General features: G+C 39.1%; 1 protein-coding gene across 2 annotated transcripts in view; it reads left to right on the top strand.

The window, feature by feature from the left end:
• Window positions 1-19,524, top strand: part of kif21a (kinesin family member 21A) — a 159,722-nt gene that overhangs the window by 51,242 nt on the left and 88,956 nt on the right. For both annotated transcript variants that reach the window (XM_078235391.1, XM_078235390.1), the window contains exons 5-11: window positions 2,941-3,075; window positions 3,978-4,145; window positions 8,652-8,767; window positions 13,756-13,951; window positions 15,948-16,137; window positions 17,659-17,722; window positions 18,120-18,317. In XM_078235391.1, coding sequence (XP_078091517.1) covers window positions 2,941-3,075; window positions 3,978-4,145; window positions 8,652-8,767; window positions 13,756-13,951; window positions 15,948-16,137; window positions 17,659-17,722; window positions 18,120-18,317 — 1,067 coding nt within the window. The remainder of the gene's footprint in view (window positions 1-2,940; window positions 3,076-3,977; window positions 4,146-8,651; window positions 8,768-13,755; window positions 13,952-15,947; window positions 16,138-17,658; window positions 17,723-18,119; window positions 18,318-19,524) is intronic.

Raw genomic sequence — 19,524 nt, 5'->3', positions numbered from 1 at the left:
TTGACGACTCCTCCTATTTCTTAGAATTAACTTTAATATGTATTGATCAGAGATGATTTGAAGATTTCAGGTTGCGTTGGTTGCAGTTACAATGCAAGAACTAATAAGTTTTTTCACTGCAGAGAAGTTGCCATAAATCTAACTTGCGAAGTATAAAAAAAACATTGTGGCATGATCCCAATGTCCTTAGCAACAAAATGCATTAAATTTATGTTTGATGCTTTGACTTGAAAGCACTTGATTGAATTTTTTTTGGATGGCGCTAATGTTCCACTGAGGCACCACAAGTAAGAACAAAGGGTGAAACACACATTTTTCATGGGTGTGGCAGCTGACTGGCTGACTATAGTATGTATGTTTGTTTCAGTGTTCATTCTGCATTCTAATGTGGATGTCTAGCTCAAACCAATTAATGTTTGATTTGAGACATGGTAGCATGGAAGTATGTTGAATTGGAGCAAATTAGCTAATACTGAAAATTTTTATTAAATTGTTTTGAACTTAAACATTTTAATGTAGTAAGTTGGTGATTAGATTGTTGTAGTTGAAGCGTTGGGCAAAAGTCTGCCATTGAGCATACCAATATTATTGCATAATCAGATGAATGAGGAGCAGTTACTTTCCACAACAAGGAAGTACGGATCAAGTGGTTTACTTGATTTGATTTATTATTGTCACATGTATTGGGATACAGTGAAAAAATATTGTTTCTTGTGCGCTATACAGACAAAACATACCATTCATAGAGTACACGGGGGGGGGGGGGGGGGGGGGGAGGAAAGGAGAGGGTGCAGAATAGTGTTGCAGTTACAACTGGGATATAGAAAAAGATCAGCTTAATATATGGTCAGTCCATTCAAAAGTCTGGCAGCAAGGAAGTAAGCTGTCCTTGAGTTGGTTGGTACGTGTTCTCAGATTTTTTTGTATCCTTTTCCCAACGGAAGAAGGTGGAAGAAAGTATGTCCGGGATGCGTGACATTCTTAATTATGCTGGCTGCTTTTCCGAGGCAGCGGTAAGTGTAGATGGAGTCAATGGATGGGAGGCTGCCTTGTGTGATGGACTGGGCTACGTTCACACCCCTTTGTAGTTTCTTGCAGTCTTGGTCAGAGCAAGAACCTTACCAAGAGATCCAGAGAGGATGCTTTCTATGGTAATAATGCTGAACAGTTTCATAGAAACATAGAAGATAGAAACAGGAAGAGGCCATTTGGCTCTTCAAGCCTGCTCCACCATTCATCATGATCATGGCTGATCGTCTAACTCAATAGCCTAATCCTGCTTTCTTCCCATAACCTTTGATCCTGTTCACCCCAAGTGCTAGATCTAGCCGCGTCTTGAATTGATGTTTTGCTTGTGAAAAAGGCAAAACTAAAATTATCTGTCTAACATCACTTGCTAAAGATCATCTCAGAAATGACATGGCCTGGCTCCCAGTTTTAATGCTGCATGGTATTGTGTTTTGGCATTTTCCAGAAAACAAAATCACACTGAGCTTCCCAGATTTATGTATTTACCATTCTGTTGTGAAGTTTTTAAAGCTGGTGAGCTTAGTTTGCTTTACTGGCTTTTTATTATTTTAAAAAAGAACCTAGCTTCGAAGGAAAGAAATTCTACTCAAGCGTGGAAAGTCAACATACAGTACCTTGCATTTCTGACATGTGGCGGCATGAACAATGTAAAAAGAAGCAGCTGAACATGCAACAACAATTTGCAAACTATAATTTTCCAATGGTGTCTGCAGGTTTTACATCGGGGAATTTGAATAAGATTTTCAGATCAAAGGGGGTGATTGCTTTCATACTCTCTACTGTCTCAGGCAATAAACCACACTCCAGCCCATTAATGAAGGCAAAATTCAAGCATGTCTACAGTGTGTTTTACCTAAATATCAATTTGCTCTCATGGAACCAAGAAAAGTATTGGATAACACTAAACTCCAGATTAGGCTCCATGCTTAGAGTGAAGTGTATTGAGTAGACTTTCAGGAAATTATCCTGCAAATGAAGCAAGTCTTCAGTCTCTTGTGAATAAAGATGCAAATGTGAATGGCATTGATATTATAAATGTTATATGTGTAAATGTTCCTGACTGTCTATCTTCGTACTAAGCCTCCAGGTGGAATTTTTTGATATTGCTGTGAAGGTTGAAAGTGAAGACCAGGACAAAAAGTATGATCCTATTATAACAAACTCGCCAAAAATTATGTGAAAACAGCAATAAAATGCAAATCACATGAGAGACTCTGCAATGATACTTGCTTCACTTTATTCACTATCACCATATATATTGCAAATGTTTCTGTTAAATCTGTTATGGAGCTGATTTAAAAACATGGAGCATTGTATTGTAATGTTCAAACAAATCTTCAGTATTTCATTTATGCCGTTAGTACATTTAGTTAAATACAAAGTGGTTAGTGCTGCATGTGCAGCATTAATTAAACTGCTTTAATGAATCAGTTTATTTTTTCGATGTAATGTTGCAAAACATAACCTTGTAGTAAACAAAAACACAACAGACTCGCAGCATTGGCTCGATTCTCTCCCCACAGATGTTGTCAGACCCACAGAGATTTTCCAGCATTTTCTGTTCTTGTTTCAGATTCCAGCATCCGCTGCATTTTGCTTATTACCTTGTAGTAATTACTCAGTATGCTATTGAAGAAATACAGAAAGGAAAGAGTTCCTAACAGTCTCTACTTTGAACTCTGAGGGAAGATTCAGTTGAAAGTTGTGATATGTCAGGAAAACAACATATTGGTATCTGTTTCCTTGTTTTCAACTTCATTGCATCAAACATATCGAGTTCAGCGTATTAGTTAATGAAAACAAGAAATTTGACCTTTAGTGATACAGACATAACCTTAGCACTTCATTCGTAATCTGTTCACATAGTTTTAAAGAAGGTTAAAAATCTGACGTCTTCATCTTGTCTTGTAGATGTTACAGTGTCTGAAGCTGGGAGCTCTTTCTCGTACAACTGCAAGTACTCAAATGAATGTTCAGAGTTCTCGCTCCCATGCCATTTTTACAATACATTTATGTCAAGTGCGTGTCTGCATCAAAAATGATAATGTAAGTTTCTAATCTTTATGACATTGACAATACCGGCAATAGTAATCCAAATTATTGTGATCGAAGAGCATTTTAAACCATTTAGTTTAGGTCAAGTGGAAATTGCATTTTAAAAAAATTTGATTTGAGTTTCTGTGTGATTTTTAAAGTATTCCTCTATCAGTTCAACAAATTTTCTTTCTCATCTCCCCAAGATTCCTATTGTTGGAGTAGTTTGTTGCTTTTCTCTTGTTCAGATGGTATTTGTGTTTTTCTTGCAAGGTGCATTTCACTTGAATTTTTGGGACTGACAAATAAGCATCTGGTTATTACCTTGTCCAGTGTTCAATGCAGTAAAACATGAAATTGATTTACTGCCCATCAACTGTATCACTTTAATTTTTGAAGAATTACATTGTCAAGTACATATTCACTTGTCTAAGGGCCTTAATTACACATGATTAATGATTTCTGAATTGTATAATTCAAGAAAAACAGAAATATTTACATTTAATATTGTTTGGATAGATGTGCATACTTTATCCTTGCTAGGTATGCATGAATTAAAATGAAATGTGCATGTAGCCATTCAAAAGTTCAGTTAATTGTTTTGAAAGTGAACTGAATGATCTTTGGAACATGTTTTATAGGTAAATTTTGATACGGTCATTGTTATTTCAGGAAAATGTCACAATTCCTGCAACTTGCTGATTTTGAGATGACATTGGGGGAAATGTAAATTCTGCAAATATAAAGACAACTGCTGTAAATACACAGTTCAGTTCATTAAAGTGAAAAGACAACCCGTATATTGCCGAAACATTGCAGTAATGGTTTCGCTTGTACTTGTGTAGAATTTTATCACCAGTTGACGACTGTTCATTATCTGGAACTAAAATTGTTAAATTTTGTTTTTAATGCAGGGTGAAGTCTTGGACAATAAAATAATTAATGAATCAACAGAAATGGATGAGTTTGAAACCCTCACGGCCAAGTTCCATTTTGTTGACCTTGCAGGATCAGAAAGGCTAAAGCGTACAGGAGCAACTGGCGAGAGAGCAAAAGAAGGAATTTCGATTAACTGTGGTCTAGTGAGTACATGTTGAATAGTACTTTGTAGCAGTAAGGACTTTTATGCAAGTTCAGCAAGATGATGTGTACTTCCTACATAGCTTAAATTTTCTGCAGTAAATGCACTGGACTGTTGTAGGATAATGGATGTCCTGTGTGAAAGCATGTTGATCACTTGACATTTGCTGTATACTTTCAAAATAAATCCACATTGTTTCGAAAACAAATTTTAAACTCTTCCAAAGGATTGTGGGAAAGAGTGAAAAATCCCAAAATATGTTGATAGCTGTAAATCTGCATTCTGTGAAGGGGGATGTGTGCATAATTTCTTCTGTGCTCCTTCAATAATAACTTATCGTTTTTAATTTCTTCAAGGCGCTACATAGAGTAACTTCTGTAGAACCTTTAACACAATGAACCAAGTTGCTTCACGGGCTTTATAAAACAAAGTGCGATACCAAATCACGTGAGATACTTGGTCAGCTGATCAGAGGTAGGTTTCGAGGAGGAGAGCAAGCTAGAGGGGCTGTGAGCTGTAGGGAGGCTATTCCAGAGATTGAGACCTATCAACTGAAAGTACAACTACGAATAGTGGATCAATAATGATTTAGTGATGCTCAAAAGACCAGAATGAGAAGAGTGCAAATATATCTAGGGCTGTGGAGCTGGAGGACATTGCAGAGATTCGGGGCAAGGCCATAGAAGGATTTGAAAATGAGAATTTTAAAAAGACATTGCTTGGCTGTAGGCCAGAAAGCATAGGAGTGATAGGGGAATAGGACTTGCTGTGGTTTAAGATGGGATGACCCCAAGTTTATGAAGGGTAGAGTGTGGAAGACAAGCCAGGAGTGTGCTTCAATTTGTAGAGTTCAGAGGTAATGAAGGCATGAATGAGGATTTCAGCAGCAGATAAGCTGAGACTGGCAAAGTCAGCCGATTTGTTACCAGGAACAGGTGGTCTTAGTGATGGGACTAATTTGAGGTCTGCCTGGGAGATGCATGGAGTCAGTATCTTGGGAATATAATTTGGAGTGGGGATTGAATTCAATAGCTTCAGTCTTCAGTGTTTAATTGGAGGAAATTTCTGCTGCTCTTGCAGTGGATTTCACAATTTAGCAACAGTGGATGGATTGAGAGAAGTAGTGGTGAGGTAGAGCTGGGTCTTTTTAGCATACATGGGAAAACTATGCTTTTTGGTAACATTGCCTAGAGGCAGCACGTAGATGAGAGACAGACGATAGCCAAGGCTTGCTCCAGTGCATCAGTGTGTTACATTTTGAAATTAAGTCACTTTGAAGGCAAGCGTCGTGTTCAGTTTTTGCATAGTAAGGTCCCATTAAACATCATTGAAAAGAATGAATCAATATGGTGTTGGTTGAGGGTGGAATGCTGGCCAGGACACTTGAAAAATACAACCATTCTCCCAAAAAAGAGCCACAAGATCTGTTGCATCCATCTGAACAGGTGGATACCAGCTTCAAAAAAGTATTCCCCTCTCTGTCATCCGAGATTGTGTTCAAATCCTGGATTCGGGATTGAAGTCAAAAATGCTGTAACTAAAATTGACATTGTTTAAACTGCTCAGTTTAATTAAATTTTAAAATTGTCATCAGATTCCTGAAAATTCTAATTGTCTTTCAGGGGAATAGCATCCTCTAGTGGCTTCTCATGAAGTCTACATGTTGAGAATGGGTCAGGAGAGTGGGTGTGTGCAGTAATGGCAGATATTCGGCAGCATTGCTTAGTGTTTTTGAAAATACGCAGCATTATTATTGTGAAATACTACAGGAGGTGAACTGTAATGCAGAAGTATGACACCACTTATCATTTTAAAATAGCTCATTCTCTGACTTGCTTTGACTTATGGTAAACCTATTCACCAAAGATGCAATAAGCTATTTCATATAGAAGATGGGACTGAGGATTGGGTGGAGAGGGATCAGTGTTCTCTGAGGCGGGAACAATAAGTTTGGGATATAGTGCAGAACAATAGGAATGGCGAGGAAATGGGATTAATTATATGGGAATTGGGAAATTGTCCGAGAACTGATCAGTGGAATTGCAACCTGATGGATGCATAATAATAAATCCAGGTGACTAAACAAATAGGTGGCAAGTCAAAGCAAGTAAAATGCCAGTAAATACACAAAGGAGCAGATGGCCTGAAATTTACTGGAGGAGGGAACGTTCAAGTCTTGCAGAAGACTGGTGCACTCTGTGACCACACACCCATGCACCTTAGAGGGAACATTACCTCAGTCCTGCCTCCCCAGTTCTCTCGCGTCCTCTGATCTAGTTGCTCTACGTCCCCTTTCTCAATGCAGACCCTGTTAATGCTGATTGCCTGATTTTTAAGGCATTCTGGATCCTCTAGCCATCCTTCAGATTTGTGCCACTCACATGCTTGCACTTGGCTGATTTATTTTACCTTCTTTAGCAGAGGTGGTATATTACATTTTTTTTGCATAACTTGTCGTGCTAATAAGTTACGGAGCTCGGAAGATTACAGAGCATTTAAATAAAAAGCTGATTTCCAGCTCCCTGTTTAGGCACAAGCTTTGGGTTTACACTTGGTGGGGGGAGAATAGTGTGTGCAAAACAAGCAAAGATGATGAGTATGAGAGGTGTATTAGGAGCAGGGATGGCAGGGAATGAGGGATTGAGGAGAGGGGTGAAGGCAATGAATTGGATAATGGATTGAGAGCGAGATGGGTGATAAAGTGGCAGTTTATCGTGCAGTCATGAAGGAGTTGCAAATGTAAGTGAACAAGTTACTGCTGTTACTCTAACTAGTCTTGATAAGGACGGGTTTTAGTGGGTGGGAATGGAACTTAGCAAAAGAATCATGATCAATGGTGAAGAAGTGATTTGAAGATGGGAAATAAGCCAGAGGCGCCTGCAAGCCACATTTTCCCTGCATTTAGCAAAGGAGAAAGCAACCTGTGTCCTTGGCAGCTTCACCCCAGCTATACCAGTAAAAAGCAGAACAGACAAAACAGTGCAGGGACAGAAGTGGAAAATAGAAACAATGAGCGGGGGAGGTGAGACACAAACATGAAACAGAGACTGTGCACTCTGACTTACTCACCACAGGACATTCAATAGTGTCTCCGATAACAAACTGCTCAACAACACCCAATTCTTAGTTCAGCTTAAAAGCTTTGACAGACTGTTCATACGGCTTGAAACCTTAACACCTGGCCACCTTCAATTATCTGACAACTTGTTTATACTCTGTCACCATGCAGGAGATGGATTCCTGTAATTTGGACCACTGAAATGTTTATGGCCAACGAGCAATAAAATAGTAATAGATTGTGAAGAACATTCACTCTGCATTTGTCTTCTATAACACCGTCACATCTATCACTTTATTCATTCACAGGATGTAGGTATTCTGGCCGGGCCATAATTTGTTGCTCATCCAGTGGCACCATGGTCAGCACTGTTGCCTCACAGTGCTAACCACTGGGTTCAATTCCTGGCTTGGGTCACTGTCTATGTGGAGTCTGCATGTTTTCCCCATGTCTGTATGGGTTTCCTCTGGGTCCTCTGGTTTCCTCCCATAGTCCGAAAGATGTGCTGGTTAGGTGCATTGGCCATGCTAAATTCTCCCTCGGTGTAACTGAACAGGCACTGGAATGTGGCAACTAGGGAATTTCCACAGTAACTTAATTGCAGTGTTAATGTAAGCTTAGTTGTGACACTAATAAATGAGCTTAAACTTAATTGCCTTTGATGAGGCAGTGGTGAGCCACTTCCTTGAACCGCTACTGGTTACGCCCACAGTACTTTTTGAAAGGATTATGTTTAATTACATTTATAAACCAAAAAATGGAGTCCACCCCATTCCATTTCAAAAGATTGGCACTGTTAACCATCGTAATCTGCCTCCGGCCTGTTAAGAAAACGGGCTTCTTGGCTCAACTTGATTCAAGAAGGGATCCAAAGTGCACCTGTCTTCTGCAGCACCCCCATCCCATCTCCACAGTTCTTTTCAGGCCACCTGGAAACGGTAATGAGAAAGTTAGAAAATAATCTGGGGGTTTTCTTTGCAATATTGGCTGTGATACTGGGATAACTCCCTGACTCTCATTAAGTAGTGCAATGAGATTCACCTCATTCCATCCACCTAAGCAGATTAGACTAAGTTGGCACCTCTGACAGTGGAACAGTTCCTCAGTATTGTATCAACCTAGATTGTGCGCACATGTATATGGTAGGGTTTGAAACCACCACCTTTCTGATTCAAGTGCCATTGCTAAGACTAGGCTAGGCTCACCAATTGTATTTGTAACTGCTTGTATGCTTTCAGCTTGCAATTCCCTTCTCTGACCCTATTTGTTGTTTTTGATCTTAGTAAACAAGTATATAATGCAAATCTGGCTTATGTAGTTTATCTACATCTACTCCAGTATCAATCACATTGTCATAAGTAAGAATATTCAAAGCAAACAAAATGGTAAATTATTGGATTTGGCAGTTTAAATTAAAATCTTAATTTTATTTAAAATTTTGCTTTCTAGCTGGCACTTGGAAATGTCATCAGTGCACTTGGTGATAAAAGTAAGCGAGTCACTCATGTACCTTATCGAGACTCAAAATTAACACGATTACTGCAAGATTCCTTGGGAGGCAATAGGTAAGTACCCTGAATTATTATCAAATTGGTAGAATTTTCTTCTGAGTCTTTTTTAACAATGGAAGTTTTTTTTAATGCAGATTTATACTGTTGGGTATTTAATTTATAAGATGAGGGTAGAATATTTGTTGAAATTGAAGTGCTAGAAAACGCAATACTTGTTTAATTTGAGTACCAAGTGTCAGTTTCAGTTGCTCCCACAACACTCCAGAGTATTGCAATCAAGAGTGATGTTTATTGGGCCACTCTCTGAATATTTTGTTTTTATTAAAAGCATTCTTCAAGTTCTGTAATCAAATTCTCCAGCAAGTAGATACACAACCATAGTTGGGGTTTCATCTTTTTAAAAAAAAAATCTTCAGTGCAGATTTCACATTTAGCAGATAACATCCAGAGAATAGAGATTTTGGATTTATGATGAGGAATCTTTAGTATTGCAACAAAAGCATCAGAGACGCAGCTTACCAGATATTTATTTGTTCAGTCCTGGATTATGCAAGTTGTGTGCTGGATCTTAAAATGGTGAGAGAGAAGATGACATGCTGCATGATTCTATGTCAGATGGTGTGGAACATGCACCAGTGTCACATGTTTGATCAAAGATTTGGAATGGGAATCACAACAGCAGTGGAGGGAGAAAAGAGATCATGTTCTATAAGACATGGAATGTATTAGTAAGAATTGGAAGGGGGGGTGGTATGAGTTCTTTGTGGAGTCTCACCTGGGTTCATAGCTGTACTCTGGACAAACAGGAATGAGTGACTTGATACCAAGCAATGTAGGAAAACAACGATCTTTGTGCCATATGTATGAAAGACAACTTTACATGCATACTATACGTCAGTCACTCCTTTGACTGCACTTCCTCCTGAGGTCTCGAGTGGCTGACTCATTCACTGCAACTGCAGCAGTGAATCCTGGAAGCGTGACCCTTTAAGCCAAAAATCTAATTCCATTCCAGCCTTTTGAGGCTTTAAGTAGACTTCCTCAAAACAAGGGTCTGGAAAACACGAGTCCTTATCGGTCTCACAGGCACTGCAAGGCTTTGTAGACTTTGCAATATTAAAGCTGTTAATGCATCTTTTGATGATGCCTCCCATCTGTTACCAGGTTGTATGTCTATCAATCAAATTCTATCTCCGTATTCCACACCATAGTTGACCAGCTCGCGTGTAAAGCTATTCATTATCCTGACTTGTAGTTAAAGGGTCATCAACTGCAGTTGAAAAAAAAAACTTCTGAAACAAAAGGCAACTTTTATTTTAATCAGGAAAACATAGGTGTAGACCAAATACCAGCTGTGAATAGCAAGAATTAAAAACAAGGTCTTGGGTAGGCATCTCTACAGTAAACCATATCACTACTGATTAATTAAAGTTTATTTATTAGTGTCACAAGTAGGCTCACATTAACACTGCAATGAAGTTACTGTGAAAATCCCCTAGTTGCCACATTCCGGTGCCTGTTCGGGTACACTGAGGGCGAATTTGGCGCAGCCAGTGCACCTAACCAGCACGTCTTTTGGACTGTGGCAGGCAACCAGAGCACCCGGAGAAAACCCATGCAGATACTGGGAGAATGTGCAGACTCTGCAGACAGTGACCCAAGCCGGGAATCAAACCTGGGTCCCTGGCGTTGAGGCAGCAGTGCTGACCATCGTGCCGCCCCTTAATTATTAAATTTAATCAAAGTACAGTCACCCTTACTTTCTAAAACTTTTTGAAAACTAACTTTAAATATTAATTGCAGACTTACAATGGAAATAAAATGCCAAAATACAAAATTGCAAAAAGTAATGGCTGTAGGCCTCAAGCCTACAGCATTGACAAAAAACAAGTATCGAATACCCTCCGACAGTGATGAAACATGAGAGAGTCATTTGCACATTGTGAAAAAGGATTTGGTTACAAGACACCGAAGATGATCCCACTATAGAATAAACAGCCAGAGGAAATAGGCACATTCCCACACTTGACATCTTCAACACCCATCTCTACATTATTTTCATTTATCTGCTTTTCATTATCAGGGCTGCTATATCAGCAGGTCATGTTTTCAAAATACGGATGTTAGTCTGTGATGCCGACACAACCGAAGCAGAAGCTCAAACTCTCTCTATAATTAGCTAAATGCTGTTTATTTGTACAAATATTTATGTAGTCACACATTGTGAATTTTAACATCTTGGAAGTAGCTTGTAAAACTCAGTTATTCAAGTCCTATCCAGGAATGGGAGGTCACTTTTCTCCAATTATGCTGGTATTGGAGATGATAGGATCATTCTGCAGCTCTCTCCACTGTTCTTGCTCCATTACATAGATTTTGAATGTTAAACCTGCCTATTCGTTGGTATGCTTCAGCAAAACAAATTGTTGCAGGTTTATCATTAGACATTAAGGTTACATTTTGAAGATATTTGTAATTTTGAAAGGGACATGCTTTTCCTGGTCTTGAACTGGTTTCCAGGAAGCGCACAAGCATGTGGGTCGATTGTTCACATGGTGTCCTTTGGTGAAGTAAGGAATTATTGACCAGTTAGTCATGTGGCACAGTTGTATGGCATACTACTGATAATCTGAACAGAATTAAGATGATTGGGTGGGTTTTAGATGGTATTGGTTAAGTTGTATGTCCTTTTCCTTGCGACATCAAACTCAATAAATAAGATCTAAGCATTGTATGTGTTTCACTGGGATTGTCAGAACGCATGCAATGAAAGTCAGAATGAGAGTTTTAAAAAAATTGTTAATTTATAAAGTACTGAACTGTAAAAGTGATTACACAGTTCGAACATTTGTGGAGCAGAGTTGAGTGTCACTGCCAAATAAGCACAAAGGCATGGCGTAGGCCAACATAAATGGATTGTAAAAGGAAGCCAATTGCCGTTTTCAGCCCAGAAAAATTAACAATGTTTAGAGAAGCCTTATCTAATTGATTTGCAAAGAAATAAAAGTTCTACGGTCTAAACCAAGGCAAGCAGTTTGATAATTGTGCTCTGCTCGTGAACCAAGATGTACACCAAAGCAGGGTGTATCACAATATGAAAATGGAGATGTGACATGTAGGATGGAATTTTACGAGATTGATTCTAAGTGTACATCCATCTTGAAAATGGGAGAGTTCCTAATCTGTTTTCTGGGCTCGTTTTCACGCCCAATCATATGTACTTAGTCAGTGGAAAAAATGGTTTAGACTGTTTCTAGCTGCTGCAGGCAGTGGGCTGGGCTTAATTTGCCAGCCAGCCTGTAGAGGAAGTTACAGCTCATGTGTAGACCTCTGATTCTGCACATGCTCAATAGCAACTACAGAAGTCTGTCAGACAGAGCAAGCTGTCAAGGCCCCTGTGACGGCAGGCAGTCTCAATCAGTCGAGAAATCTGGTGTGATCCTGATTGCTCGGTCTTGTATGATTTTACTGGCTCGCTCTGCCCATTGATGGGTGGGGAGAGGCAGTAAAATTCTGTCCACAATGTGGAAGATCTCAATTGGCTCCAATTTTCAGGGTACAAATAGACATTTTAGATACATCTCCTCCATCAACAAATTAATTGCATATAATTATCAGACATGCAGCCAGAAGGGCATTATCAAGTTAGAAGGAATTTGGGCCAATCTTGGAGTGGTAAGTGCACCCATTCCTCATGCTTTAACAGCATTTGTTAGGATACGCATCGACAGTGAAGGCGAACAAAATTATAAACTCTCATTATAAAAGCAAAATAAACAAGGATGTGTCTAAAATATGTCTGTATATTGGGGGAAAAAAAGCTAATTTTGAGATCTACACTGTCACATCTCCTATTAGGGAATCAGCAAATGGCAAAATATTGCAGTCAGTGAAACTCTGAAGTAAGAACAGAAAATGATGGGAATACTCAGGCCTGGCAGTATCTGAGGAAAGAAATGGTTACTGTTTTAGATTGACATTTCATCGTAACTAGATAAGCCTCCTTTTGCTCCTAGGTGGTGGTAATATTGACCTGCTCTTCCCACACTACTGACTACTAGAGCTAGAACTCAAACTAGTCTAGAACTTTCCTCAGACAGTAATTCTCCAGTATAATCATGATGTTCGGGCCTTTACTTGAACTGTGCTGAAAACAAATTATCACCTCAAATTTGAGGGTGCAGTGTAAAAAATTCCCCATCTTCCAGTAACGGCACCTTTTGCAAAAGTTGAAAATGTGGGACTTTATGCACAATGTTTAAGATAAGACACATCACAATCATTAACCCCATCTTCCCTTGCTAAATGTAAATGCTAACATTTCTAGCTGTAACAGATAAATGAGTAGGAACAAAAAGGGAAAAGCCCAATTAAAACACCAGGCAAGCTGACTGACTGAGATATGAAATACACGGACTACATGCCCCTACATCCGCTAAATCAACAAATAAAGAGTACCGGATGTCTTGGATACTCTTCAGCTGAGAAATGGATGTTCAAAATAGACGCTAATGGGGGAATCCATTCATAATGAATTCATTTGAGTTGCCCAAAAATAATAAAAGGCAATAGGGAAAATTATTAATGGGGAAAGCATATTGTCTGTTGTAAGCCAGAAACGCAATTGGCTTTCTCATTTTAAAACTTCCTTTTGTTTGCGATGGAAAAGTGCTTCTTGACAGTCTGGCTGTAGTCAAGATTTGGTTCATTATGGAAGTTCTGTCAAACAATCATTTATAATTTTACAGTTGTGTAGTCTTCCAAACCAATGTCTTAATATTCCGTGATACAATACACTAGTAGATAAGTGCATAACTGTTGTAAAGTTAAGAATATATTTGAGAGTTAATCACTACTTTTTTGATCAACTGACCATGTATGATGGAATAAAAAAACGTGTTGAAATATCATGCTTAAATTATAATATAGCTTAGAATTTATAACAGGTTCTTGTCAAGTGGGTAACTGAACTGATGATTTAGGTGTTTTTAAATGTGACCGCTGACTTGTTTATATAGTGAATCTCCGGTTTTTCTTTACAGTCAAACAGTTATGATAGCTTGCGTCAGTCCGTCAGATCGTGATTTCATGGAAACTTTGAACACACTGAAATATGCAAACCGTGCACGGAACATCAAAAATAAGGTGATGGTCAACCAGGACAGAGCAAGTCAACAAATCAATGTGCTCCGAGGTGAAATAGCACGTTTGCAGATGGAACTTACAGAATACAAAACGGTGAGCTATTTTGAAAATTGGAAGGAAATTTGCCAGTTTTTTGTTTTTCTCCAATCTGCACAAGAATGGTGATGACCTTGCCTCAGCCAGTGTTTTGCGGAAGCAACGTAAGGAGATAAACCGAGCCATCCCATTACAAAATGTACTGATCCCGTAAATGCCACAAACTTCAGGCATGCATTGTTGTCTCTTTTTCCCTCAAAGTATTCCTGCATTTCAAAGCCATTTCAGATAGCTCAATTTATGAAGCACTTAAATACTTTTTTAAAAAAATTATTCTTTGGGATGTGTGCTGCTGGCTAAAAAGGCATTTGTTGTCCTTGAAGATGCTTGTGTGCCTCGCACAAAGACACAAAAATTAGGAGCAGAAGTAGGCCATGTAGCTTCCTTGTGCCTGCTGCTCCATTCAATAAGATCATGGCCAATCTGATTGTGGTCTCCACTCCACTTTCCTGTCTGCCCCCATAACCCTTGGCTCCCTTGTCGATCAAGAATCTATCTATCTCAGCCTTTAATTTATTAAATGACCCAGCCACCACTGCTCCTTGAGAAAGAGAATTCCACAAACTGACAATTCTCTGAAGAAAAAAAATTCTCCTTTTTCTCAATTATAAATGGGAGACTCATTTTTAAGTTGTGTTCCCTAGTTCTAGGCCCCCCACAAGGGGAAACATCTTAGCATCTACTCTGTAGTTCCCTCAGGATCTTGTATGTTTCAATATGATTACCTCTAAATCTTCAAAATTCCAATGGGAGACTGACTTAACAATGGGTAGGCCCAACCTGCACAACCTTTCCATATGAGATAACCCCTTTTTGAACATCTGCAATTAAGGTGTTCCCACAATGCTTATTAGATCAACTCATTCTAGGTTGTGGGCAACATGAGTTTAGGGGTGCTGCTGAAGAAGTCTTTCAAGATTATTCTTCAAGATCATTTTGCACTAGATCATTCACAGGTCAACCACGGCACACCAGTGGCGAAAGGTATGAATAGATTGTCTCAGATGGTGTTGAGTTAACTCCTTTTTACTGCAACACATTCAGACAAGTGGAGTGTATTTTATCGCATGGCTGTGGTGGGGCCTTGGAGACATTTTGAGGGTTTTTTCTTTCAGTTTGATGCAACTGATTGGTTTGTTAGACCATCCCAGAGGCCAGTTAAGAGTCAACCATGTAGGTGAGGGACAGAAATTTTCCAGTATGTGAGGATAGCCGATTACCTTCCTTAAGGACATGAATAATCCATTTGGATTCTTGCAGCAGTTTGTCAGCTTCAAGATCACTTCTGATTAGCAGCAGCTATTTCTAGATTTTTAAGGACTGAATTCAGATTCTCAAAGTACCAAAATAGAGTTTAAACTTGTATTCCCCGAATTACTAGTCCAACAATAGAACCAATATGTGACTATACCCATGCAGCTTGGCACAAGGATTTTGCCACAGATTCTGCCAGACATTGCAGTGCAGTGTGTATAATATCTAAAAGACTCTATTTAAAAATCAAGCTTTGGTAACTAAGTTTTATATTTACAAAGACTGCCTGATCAGAATTCCTGTGCTTATGTGGCTAAGGGAGATCAACTAAGCTAGCCCTTTAACCAATAGTTCCCTGCTTGTACACTTCCACAACATAGCCTTCGTTCTGCTCGTTATTCCCTCCCCAAATGACCAAAACCTCCAGGTAAAATGTAGTTCTGCTGATTTCTGTACCAACAGAAGTGAATAACAGTGTTGAGATGTTGGCTTGCTCCAATTATCTGATGATCTCAGAGGCAAGTATGTTGAACTGCTGGCTGCAAATGGCACTTTAAGAGCGATGTTCTGACCTTTTGAGCTGAAGAAATCTTATATTGACAGAGTTACTGATATTGTTATGGGTGGGAATGTTGATTTTCAGACCAAGTGGAACAGGGACATAAAGACGGAAAAGAGAATCTGATGTGAGTTTGGTTAAGTTTGACAAATGAGCTGAGAAAATCATTATATTTTTTAGGGTAAGAGAATAATGGGCGATGATGGTGTGGAGAGTATCAACGATATGTTCCATGAAAACACTATGCTACAAACTGAAAATAATAATCTGCGGATGAGGATAAAAGCAATGCAAGAGACGATAGAATCACTGAAAGCAAGAATCACACAGCTGCTCAGTGATCAGGTCAACCAAGTTCTTGCCAAATCAGGTAACCTTTTAATTTTTTATGTTCCAAAGTTGTGGAATATGGTTCTATTTATTCCTCTTAAAGGTCTTCTAATATGATATTGATGCGGAAAATGATAAATCAGAATAATAGTTATTTCTGCATGTTCACGGGTGCAACAGCAAAGCATATCTTGCCCTTGCTCTGAAAGTGCTCAGTACACTGCAGACATGACCAAACTGGTAACGCATTGAATACAAGCTTGAATAATTGACTTCAAACTGTAGTACATTGCAAAACCACTTCTCATTGTGCATTTTTTTCCTGTGTAAAATGAGGTTGTCTATAGGGAGGAATATAATGGAAAATGGGCTCTTCAGAATTCCACCATTTCGAGAGAAAGCCAAGAAGTTGGAATGGTCGTGGGCTGATCTACGGTTGCACACACTTCCATGTGAATGGAGCTTGGCAGTGGAGTTCTTTGACATTCCATCCAGTGCTAATTTTGATACACCCAACAAAACCTACACCTGCTGAGAGATAAAGCATAGCTTTCGCTGTAATCTTAGTAAAGGTTTCGGAATAGGTAATCCTCGCCTGCACCAAGATTGATTCACTGTTTTGGGAACTCCAGAGTCGGAACACTTTTTCTTTTGTTAGATGCCCTTCTTGCATTGCACCGGCTGCATTGTGGCATCATGGAGTCACTCTGACACAATTCAATTAAAGCAGGTATCACTAATGTGTCCTAATAGATGTGATTTTGAGAGAGGCTCATGCGCCTTCATTTTGGATTACCATTGTTCTATTATGCTGCACTTGCAACAAGGGAAAATTTAAACTCTCTGCCATTTAGCAAATCTGGGGTCAGTCTTGACCTTTAGTGGAATAGTACTGGGATTTGGCAGAGCTGGGGAGGAGATTCTGGAATTTGACCTGTCTACACTGTGGAGATTTTGTAATTTGATAGCATGGACCCTTTGATCTTGCCTCACTGGAGCGAAACCTGAGCTAAGGTAGAATTGTAGTAAAACAGAGGCGTTGCACAATTGAAGGTTCAATGCAATATTTGGCTGACAGATTCCTGCTGACAGTCAACATTGGGGAGGAAGGTCAGACGATGGATCCGTTTACAGAAAGGGTATTTCATGTCGAGCAGCAGTCGGTTGTCACATTCTAAGCAATCACTGAATATCATAGAATCCCTCCAGTGTAGAAGGAGGCTATTTGGCCCATCGACAGAGCATACCCAGGCCCACCCCTTGCCCTAACCCCATAATTCCACACATTTACATGATTAACCCATCTAACCTACACATCTTGGGACTGTGGGAGGAAACCGGAGTGCACGGAGGAAACCCACGCAGACATGGGGAGAATGTGCAAACTCCACACAGTCATGCAAGGCTGGAATTGAATCTGGGTCCCTGGCACAATTTTCTGTTTTGTAATTTTGTTTCAGATTCATGTAACTTCTCACTCGTCCTCACTGAAATCATAAGAATACATTTGTGCTTTTTAAAATTACACTAAAGTAATTGTTCTGTTCTAATTACATTTCAGGAGATGGCAATGAAGAAATTAGTGCAATGATTCAGAAATATATCCAAGAAGTTGAAGATCTCCGGTAACTTTGGTTTTATTTAAGTCAAGATCCATATGATTAAATGTTGAATCTCAATTTTTATTTCAAATAAAGGATAAAAATATGCAGCAATAACATTACTACAGATGTCAAAAGGCTGTATGACAATTCGGTAAGATCCACTCAGATTGAGAAACATTAAGCTTCAACCATCCAACAGACTATATACAATGGATTCTGTATAATTTATTCTTGGCCAAATAATCAAGAAGCATCCAAATAAGCACATGATATTCCCCTCTCCAAATATAATGCTGACATCTTCATTATTGCAGCCCTAATTACATCCCAAAAATCATGTTGCAGGGTATTTTGCATCTTTGTCTGTTTATCTCAAACCCTCAATTGCCTTCGTAGCCTGACATTCTTTTGCCTTTAGATCAAAACTGTTTGAGAGTGAAGCCATGAATGAAAACCTTCGGCGTAATCTGTCAAGGGCTTCGGCAAGACCTCTATATCTGAATGGCACTTTTACTGGTTCAGTTCTTAGTTCAGAGAAAGGAGCAATGGAAGTCTTGGAAATGGCCAAAAAGGACTTGGAAAAACTTAAGAAAAAAGAAAAGAAAAAGAAGAAAAGGCAAGTGTGAATTTTGAGTAGCTCTTATGCATAAATATCTTGATTTTAAACTGCTATGCTTCAGTATTCCATATGGGATGTAAAATTTAATACAAAGCAATTATCTTTGTAATGTACATAGTTTGTTCAGAGAAATTTAGTTGAAGTAGATCGTGTGCTGATCTCAATATAACGTTTATTATATTATGAAAATTTGAGTACTTGATTAAAATCATAAATACACAGATTAGATTTTGTAAGTTTATCAATGGTGGAACAGCAACCATTGCTTCTATTATTTTTATTTGTTAGCTTAAGCCTTTGTGCTCATTCTTTTGGACATGCTCATGATCTTTCCCCTTTGGTGAATGTGTGACTCAATTTTCTGTACAATCTTCAGTTTTGATTGGGTCCATATACTATTCTGCTGAATGGGAATGTGGGTAACCTGTGTTTCACACTCCGACACCAATGTCTAATCAAATTGGCAACAACACTTTAGTCGTCATGCATTATATACTCCGCAAACTTTGACTTAATATGCACCTTCACAAGTATAGTTTCTGATAAATACCTGAACGTATTATATATTTTCTTTTACAAACTCATAATAGGTTTTGCAATGGCATATGACCTCTCCATGCAAGGTATCAAATAGCTTAGATATGGACAAACTTGATGCAACAAAAAAAATGACATAAAATGGTATGAACTTCCTAACCCACAGACCGCAATCAGTAAGGATAGGCAACAACACCACCTCCACGATCATCCTCAACACCGATGCCTCACAAGGCTGTGTCCTCAGCCCCTCACTATACTCCTTATACACCTATGACTGTGGGGCCAAATTCCCCTCCTACTCGATTTTAAAGTTTGCTGATGACACCACTGTAGTGGGTCGGATCTCAAACAGTAGAGAGAGACACAGTACAGGAAAGAGATAGAGAATCTGGTGAACTGACCAGACAATCTCTCCCACAATGTCAACAAAATGAAGGAGATTGTCATCGACTTCAGGAAGCATAGTGGAGGACGTGCCCCTGTCTACACCAATGGGGACGAAGTAGAAATGATCAAGAGTTTCAGGTTTTTAGGTGTCCAGATCATCATCAGCCTGTCCTGGTCCTCCCATGTCGACACTATATAGTTAAGAAAGCCCACCAACGCATCTATTTTCTCAGAAGACGAAGGAAATTTGGCATGTCAGCTACGACTCTCACCAACT

The sequence above is a fragment of the Mustelus asterias genome, chromosome 19 (genome assembly GCF_964213995.1).
Source record: "Mustelus asterias chromosome 19, sMusAst1.hap1.1, whole genome shotgun sequence".
Classification (NCBI taxonomy): domain Eukaryota; kingdom Metazoa; phylum Chordata; class Chondrichthyes; order Carcharhiniformes; family Triakidae; genus Mustelus; species Mustelus asterias.
The sequence above is the reverse complement of the archived record's forward strand: the minus strand, read 5'-3'. Positions and strand labels throughout refer to the sequence as shown.